Source organism: Nematolebias whitei, chromosome 20, assembly GCF_014905685.2.
Source record: "Nematolebias whitei isolate Nwh7 chromosome 20, NemWhi1, whole genome shotgun sequence".
Lineage (NCBI taxonomy): Eukaryota > Metazoa > Chordata > Actinopteri > Cyprinodontiformes > Rivulidae > Nematolebias > Nematolebias whitei.
This window is the reverse complement of record NC_056517.1, coordinates 38,957,290-38,965,929: the sequence shown is the minus strand read 5'-3', so window position 1 is coordinate 38,965,929 and position 8,640 is coordinate 38,957,290. Positions and strand designations below refer to the sequence as shown.

At 45.7% G+C, this 8,640-nt stretch overlaps 1 protein-coding gene across 1 annotated transcript; it reads right to left on the bottom strand.

The window, feature by feature from the left end:
* Positions 1-685: 685 nt before the first annotated feature.
* Positions 686-6,720, bottom strand: LOC119426446 (DNA polymerase alpha catalytic subunit-like). Its single transcript, XM_037694008.1, has 18 exons — positions 6,683-6,720; positions 6,266-6,393; positions 5,958-6,054; positions 5,726-5,800; positions 5,532-5,647; positions 5,370-5,432; positions 5,043-5,144; positions 4,811-4,967; positions 4,577-4,739; positions 4,254-4,426; positions 4,050-4,162; positions 2,957-3,070; positions 2,805-2,879; positions 2,587-2,725; positions 2,361-2,515; positions 2,115-2,199; positions 1,840-1,901; positions 686-847 (listed from the first exon to the last, which is right to left on the bottom strand). The coding sequence occupies exons 1-18, from the start codon at positions 6,699-6,701 to the stop codon at positions 686-688; spliced, it is 1,998 nt and encodes a 665-aa protein (XP_037549936.1). The 5' UTR covers positions 6,702-6,720.
* Between the last annotated feature and the right edge of the window lie 1,920 nt (positions 6,721-8,640).

Here is an 8,640-nt window from a genome sequence, read left to right as displayed (position 1 = left end):
CTCAACAAATACTGTCAGTTTCATTTCAGGCAAACGGAACAACTACAGCAACACTGAGGCCGTTGGTGCTTAGTGGCGGTGAGTCACCATGACGTTGCCGGCGATGTTGGTGATCTGCAGGGCGAGCGGCAGCACGTTCAGCTCGCACATGATCTGCAGGATCAGCTTGGCGTCGGTCCACGTCAGCTCCAGCAGGTAGAGCAGGTGAGGGGAGTCGCTGCAGGTTTGGATCAGAACATTCAGCCGAACGGTGGAAGCTGCAGGTGACGTGCAGACGAACGAGCTCTGAAGCTCACCTGAACAGATTTCTGATGTCCTCCTGAGGCACGGTGACTCTCTCCACCTTGAGCACCTGCGCGGCGAGCTCAGCCAGGTGGTAGCTCTTGCAGCGGATCAGCTCCTTGGCTGAGATCTGCACGTCGCACACCAGGCGGCCGCAGGTCGCGCTCTTCTCTGCAAACGCTCCCCGACCCTGGACCACAGGAAGACACAAACAACTTACTCGTGTGTTACAGAAACACTTTTACTACACCGGTTCTGGTTCCCACCCCTAATTTTGGCATGTTGGCCCTCCTGAGGCGGCCCATCTTGGACCAGTGAGGGACCTTGCACACGTTGATTCTCTGCAGAAGAACTTCCAAATCAAACCCGAAGATGTCGTGACCCTGCAGACAAACAAACACCTTTAACTTTCCAGAGAAAGGACAACGGAGCTGAACTCCAGAGCAGCTTCCTCATCTGGATCGGAGAGACTCACCACCAGAACATCCGGGTCCACTTTGTGCATCTTGGCCAGAAAGAAGCCGAGCAGAGTCCGCTCGGCGGACGCCATCTCCACCCTCCCATTCTGAGAGACAGCAAGTTGCACCATCAGCGTCACAAACCAAGAAGGTGTTCTTTGGTCAAGGTTGAGAATGAGAAGCGCCCGTGAACCGTATGTTTGAATTAGAGGGAGCAGGACGAGGAGCTGATCTGATGCTGCAGGTGCAGCTGGCACTCCAACGACACGTCTGCCCGTGAGCTGATAAGGTTATAAAAACAAGCCTGGCACGCTGACCGTGGCAGGTCCTGGTGACCGGGCTCCACGCGTGTGCACATCTGGAGTGACCTTTGTGAAAACCTGTCAGAGTGCGTCTTCTTTGAGTAAGTAAAAGAAACAGAGGATGTTTTAATCCAACAGAAGAGTTTTCACAACTCTGCTCATCTGGCTTCATCGCCATGGTAACAGAGGCTGAAGGTCATCGGTGCTGTGGTCGACTGTTAGTGAGGAGGGAGCGAGGACTTGTGCGTGATGTGCAGTTACAATGAGAGCATAAACAACGTGAGCCTGGTGTCATCACACCAAACTGAAGACCCAGACCCTGGTACTGTGGTCCAGTGGTCCTGTGGTCCAGTGGTCCTGTGGTCGGAGACTTCACTGAATGAGGAGTCTTCTATTTCTATACGTACAGAACCTCACTGACCTACAGAACCTCAGTGACCTACAGAACCTCACCGACCTATACAAGGCGAGGTCAGTGAACAAGGCCAGGCTGATTCTGGCAGATCTCGATCATCACTCCATGGTGAGTTCAGGCGTCCTACATCTGGACGCAGGTATCTGCAGCCCAGATGTAGGACGAACAGACTGAAACCCATTTATCTCTGCAGAGATCAGGCTTCTCAACATGATTTCTGTTATTTTAACTGTTTTTTTTTTAAGTGTGATCGGTCGTCTCCTCCTGTCTGAAGGGAGTGTTGTGTTTTTATCATTTCACTTGTATTGATAGTCTTGTGCTACAACTCTGCTGTAATTAAACCTTTAGACAAGCTCAGGTGTAATGTCACATGATCACTCACCTTCTTCCTCACAGCTTCTTTAAAGTCGTACGGGAAGATGCAGTCAGCTGGTTTACTGATAACTGACAAGACATCATCATCATCATCATCACCATGGAAACTCATTTTACATTTCAAACTGCAGCTGCATCTTATTTTAAAGCAAAACAACCCGTTTGATTACACGATCAGCTGCTACTGAAACTGGATTGTGGTAACCCTTCAAGGAGTATCTGTTAAGTGCACGTTATGTGCACGTATTAAAAAGTCAAAACATTATTGTTTGTTTAACTCACCACAAAAATGAGTTTGGTACGGAGGCTGAGGAGGAGCTTTGTCCATGTGGAACTGATAATGGACAAGAGCAGCTAAAGAGACGACCTGCGAAGACACGAATGAGTTCATTAGCAGCTCATTTTAAACTAATTAATGTCGATTCACTGGACTAAAATAAATAAATCAACATTTCCATGGAAAACGTATTTTTACTGTTAATATATTCACATCACGCTGAGGTTGTTCTGGTAAAGCCCGTGTCTGACCTCGTTCTGGTGCGTCTTGGGGTTCTGAACGGTCTTCAGGCTGATGGACATGACGGTGAGGGGCGGGGGCGGCAGGTCTTTAACCACACTGACCAGGTCACTTCTCAGAGCCAGAGCCTCCACCTTGCACCAGCTGACCGGCTGGCTCGTCAGCTCTGAGGTGGAGAAGTCACATCCGTCAACTCGAAGCGCTTAACGTGCACAAACCGACAAGCTTGTGACTTACGTGGCGTTTTAACATCCAACCAGCAGGGACCTTTAATCTTCCTGCTGAGAAGGAGGTGCTCCAGACTCGAGGTGTTCGTTCCAAAAATGTGGGAAAACGTTTCTCCTCTCAGGTCCGAGGGCAGCGCCGGGAACTCAGCCTGCACAACAAAGAGCATGAAGGACTTGAACGTCCAAAGAGCTGCACAGTGCGAGGTGCTCATGGGTCTGCGTGCTCACACTGTATCTGACTTCCAGGTAATCGCACTGACTGGGCACATCGGGAATTTCAAAAGCGTAGTTTCTCTCCACTTTCTGCCAGGAGAAAGACACAAACCCAATTTAAACACGACTTCATGCTTATTTTTTAATTCCATGATCCAAACACAAACCTTAGACTTGAACTTCATGATCCTGAACTTCTCAGAGAGCTGGTCGAACTCCTGGTAAACATCCATCATGCTCACAGGTGTGTCCGACACCTCCCCAGTCTTTGGGTTGGTTTTCTGTAAATTACAGGAAGTAAAAACACCCCCCGTACCTGCTGTGAGTACGACTGTCGTTATAGTCGCACACATGAATCATTCATATTAACTTTTGCTTCCATCTGCAATATTTCAATTAGGGATGCACGATATTATCGGCATGGTATCGGTCGATAGCAGCGATAAAGTTAAATATCGGCCATTCCATGAAAACGCACTGACATAGAATAGAAACAGACTTTATTGTCCCACGAACGGGAAAGTCAAGTGTAACAGCAGCAACAGATAAAAAGATTCACAGAAAAGTTCCTACATGTTAAAAACGATATATAAAGAAACGAGATAAACAATATCAATAATATTGTTCAATATGTGTTTGAACATTGATCAGGACAGACTATTGACGGCACAGTGTGTTTGAGCAGAGGTCAGCACGTATTTAATCCTTGTTGAGTTTGTTGGGATGGTTGTAGAGTCTAACAGCTGCTGGAGGAAGGAGCTGCGGTGACGCTGCTTTGTGCGTTTAGGACGCAGCTGTCCAGTTCAGCAGCAGCTGCATGCATGCACAGTAACAGGTAAGTTCATTTTTAATGTAAGAAACCAAGTTTATCTATTAACGCACTACTACTTATTTACTTTTCACTCGCTGCTCGTTTGAGTTTAGTGAACATTTACAAATTAGCTCAGTTCGAGTGATGTCATTGTGTTAGAGAGTAAATGTCGTGAATAAATTTGACATTGAACATAATCCCAGTTGAAGTGTTGCGTCATTTTCAGCATCTGCATTTGGTCGCAGGACAAACTGACAAAGAGCGTGCAGAAGAAAGGAGCATTTTAATTCCACAGCAGAGAAAGCTGTGCAGACTCTGTAAGTAGGTCTACGAACAAATATATATCGGTTATCGGCCAAATAAGTTTTAACATATCAGCCAAAAATCCGATCTCGTGCATCCCTAATTTAAACAGACATATGATCGTTCAGCTTATAGACAGCACGTACGTATTCACGAGGGAGAAGGTACATGGTGCGTTCAATGTTCTTGACAGCAACGCAGCAGCTGACGTGAAACTTTGCCGACTCGATCCACACTTTGCCAAACAGGTACACCACACCTGGTCCAGAGTTCAGGTCAAACGTGAGGATAAATCTGAACAGACTCGTGATGTTGTTTGTTCTGAAATACAGGTGTAATTTATGCCGCACCTGGTTGGATGTACGGGTCCTCAAAAGCATCCAACCAGTAAAAGCGGAAGACCTGCTCCCCGTCGGCGTCCTCCACCAGCGGGAGCTGGCTGGAGTCGACCTGCACCTCCGCAGGAGCTTCACAGACTCCGCTCTCCTCGTCTTGTCCCCAAGAACCTCCAACCCCGCTGGACCTAGAACATCAAAGATTTATCTGAAAACTGCACGAATCTGAACGTGATCGTTGGTTCTGTGATTATTTAACAGTGGAAGGTGGGCGGAGTCCTCCTCAGACGTAAACAAACGCAGCCTGAGAATAAACTAACAATCTGAGAAATCCTCACCATGGAGCAGGATCTTGGGGTTTCACTGCGGGCTCCTTCTGAACTGCGGTCACCGCTTCAGGCGCTGACTCGGCGTCTTCTTTAACTCCATGTTTATCCTCCTCCGGATCGACCTCCATTGGCTCATCGAAGTCCACCTCCTCCAACGCCATGGAGTCATGTTCTGAGAAACAACACAGAACATTGTTTTCTATTCACACAACTAAAGACTACAAAACTGTAAACCAGCCCAACCTTCTGCTTTCGTCGGCTCCTCCAGCTTTGTGCCGCGCTCTTCCAGAGGACCATCAGACACGGAGGGGCGAGGGCGGGTCGACGGTCTGGGGGTGGGATCTGAAGGCGGCGGTCGGACACCTTTAGCCTTGAACCCAGTAGCTGCAGGCGGCTCCTGCTACGACAGGATGACATCACGTTCAGTTTACAGACATTGAATGAGCAGTAGAAAATCTCCGAGACCCAAGTTTACCTTTGAAATCTGCGGCTTGATGGAAAAGGGATTCATGGGCGACGCCACAGACTTCTTTTTCTTTAGCGTGACCACAGGTGGAGGAGTGAGGGCGGATGGTTTCTGGAACAAAAACGTAAGAATATCTCAGGCACAACGAGGACAACAAAAGACAGAGAAAGCAACGAGTCATCATAAATGACACAACTGCAGTTGTTGGGTTAAAATCAGCTAAAAACATTAACGCAAATATCAACGTCTAGGCCAAACAAGCCGGCTACAACTGAAACACGAAATTGGTGAAAACGCTAAACCGAAGCTTGACGTTCATTAGCTGCAACTACAAACCTCAGCGTGCAGGTCCTGTAAAATATCCCCCAGCAAGTCGTCTTTGGACAAATCGACATCTTTCTGGAAAAGACACAAAGAATAAATCACAAACAGTCCAATCACTGAAATGTGATGGTCACAGGTGAGCCTAAAGTGAGAACGGTGTGTGTAAATGCACACCTCCGCAGGCCTCTTCACGTTGCTGTTCATGAACAGACTCTTAATGGTGTTGGGTTTGGAGACAACGGATTTTTTGACAGTTTTCCTTGAATCTCCTCCTTTAGCGCCGCCCTTTCCTGTTTAAACAAACAAGAGGTTCATGCATGTTTGTTCACCCTTGAACCTTCAAACAAACAGTAAAAAATACTTCTCACCTTTCTTTTCAACCACATCGTCATCTAAATCATCATCAAAGATTTCTCTCCCGTCCTCCACATATCCCGTTCCATCTGAAAGATGAAGCGTCGTTAGGATTCAGTTGAACAAAGGGAGTTTTGTTCACATCACGACTGAGCTGAGTGTTTTAGTCTACTGGGCTTTTTTACATTTACCTCTGAGATCAATAAAAATATCTATCAGTAACGCATTCCTGCAGTGGAGCTTTACCATCATCAATGATCCAGTCGTCCTCCTGCCTCTCTCGTACCATCTTAGAGTACTGCACCTCATCTACCTCCTCATATACGCTGGCAAGTTCCTCAACCTGTTAGTAAAACACACATTTAGTACCCAATCCTGAAGAAACTCACTGCTAATTAGTAATTAATTTAAACTAGGCGTAGAAAAAAAAGCTTAAAATTGGATTTTACTGATGATAACTTAGCAATCAAACTACATTTTAATACACTATTTTATGTATTTTTACTTTATCTTGTCATAAAATAACATAAAAACCAAGCATTATAATGTCTGACCTCATACTTGATCTTCTGGCCCATCTTGGCTTTCTTCAGCTGCTCCAGTGCAGACTTCCTCCCCACCTTCTCCCTCTTCTCCCGTCTGGACCGAGACTGGGCCAGGCCACCAGAACCGCCCTGGTCATCTGAGGAGACACATTGTGCTGAAGATCTTCCTGCACTTTAACTTGTGGCGCTTTGTCAAAATTAGAGGCCTCATAGTGACACGTTTCATTAGATTAGCTTTATACAAGATTACCGACGCAGCTACGAAGTCGTTTTACCCTCTATTTGAACACCAAGTTGTTTAAAATAAAGTTACAAGACACGTTTTGACAGCGAAGCTTTGCAGCAGGTGGTTGAGCTAGCTGCGTTAGCTTCGATGCGCAGATTAGCTGATCGTCAGCTAACGCGCAGCGCGAGACGCAAACTCACCACCGTCCTGAACGTCCATATCTTTGTCTGGATTTGATACCGGAGCCATGACTTTACGGTTTTGTCTTTATTCCAGTGCGCAAACTGACAGCTAGCTCATGTAGCGACGGCGGCACGTCAACACAACAAAGCAGCTCGCGCCAAACTGCCTTCCCGGGGAAAGTCATATGCAGGAAGTGACATCACAGAGGTTTCAGCCAATGGGGTGACGGCGCTACTTCTCATATGTCCACACGGTGGCAGTGTTGTTCAATGTGCAGTTCTTTACTCGAGGACAGTCATTTCAAAACAGGAAGTAAAGATTTTGGCTACGTTCTCATCTTTAAAGTCATTCATTTTATTCAAGTGTGTTTATAATTCAGCACCCATTGTCCACTGTAAAATTAACATGAACTACAATTTTTGTACATTCAATTATTTTTCCTCAGAGAATGAAAAAAGTACCTTTTTATTCTCTCTTATTCTATCCTGTTTTATTCTAAGCTTCTACCAGAAACACATCAATTGAAGGCATGTGACTTTTTGTTTGAAAAACCTAATGTAAAGATATTAAAACGTGCTCCAATAATCCTCATTTAGGAATATTTTACGTGTTATAAATGATGCTCTCATTTGACCTAAATGCCAATTGATGTATATTTTAAACATTTCTATGATGACGCTGTGGTACGCTCCATCAAATCTCTGTTTACGCTTCTGGGTCGTTCTCTGATTGGTCCGTTTTTGGAGCTCTCTCTCCTCTTTCTGTCGCCATGGAGAGCGCTGAGATCGTCTAAAAAGAAGATGCCTCACTCGGAGCTTAAAGCAACACTTTTTACAAATATGTTTCATGACCTAAATAATGAGTAATAATGAATTCTAAGGGACATGTTTGCTTTTATATAAATCTTTTATGGTCACTTCTACTTTTTTTTAAAGCATTTACACCTAACTAACGCAATCATTACAGAATCAGAGGGAAGCATGGGAATAACTAGAGAGTGAGACCTCTTCGGTGTTGTGTTTTCTGCAGCAGATTGATCAGAGAGGAGGAGGAGGAGGTTGTAGGTGAAGACAGACAGGCAGGACAGAGGGTAGGCGGGGACAGAAAGAGGAGGCAGAGTGGAGGAGAGGACCATCGTCTCACTGATGCTGAGTCACATCACAGCTGCATCCCATGAGTCTTTGGGAACAATGGAGGAGCTTGAACATACCTGCCCCCATCCCCGGACGGTAGGGAGTCTGTGTCTGGCTGTTTTCTTGCTTTGCAGTGTGTGAGACATGGGGGGGTTAGACAAAAGAGCTTTCTCCTCTGTTATGAAATCGATCATCTGCAGCATGTGTCTGTTGGAGATGCTCCGAGTGCTGAGTCGATGGGTGTTTGATGGAGGGAGGTGGGGGTTTGAGATGGAGCAGAGAGGAGACAGAACCTGCTGTGTCCTCTTTTATCCTCTTTGTTGCCTCATCCTGGTGTTTGTGTTTCTCCATTTTCATCCATTCAGCTTCTTTAGTTTTGAGTCACAGTCTTTGTTTACTGTCCTTGCATGCTCCATAACCCCCCACCCCCTTTGGATTTTTTTGTTTCAGCTCTAATCCTCCTTATGCCAGCTGTTCTTTGAACGTGCCAGACTGAGCACGCTCCTGATAGGCCCTCGTGTTCTTCATGAAGTCAACCCTGGGCCTTCTGCTTTGCATTAAAACACAGGAATCTCACAGAGCTCCAAGAATCTTATCTACTGTAAAGCTGCATCGTCAAACAGTAAATAAAACAAGTTAAACATCAATCAAGAAGACTTAAAATTGATAAAGATTTAAATAATAAGGCCTTGTCTTTTATCCTTTAAACCTCTGTGATTACTGACATCTTTGATTTTTTCAGATTCCAGCTTCCTAAACAGCACATTGTGACACACATTTACCACAATATATCAGAAAATTGGTCATCGTTTGAGCTGCTCCCTCTTCAGGGGTCAACACAA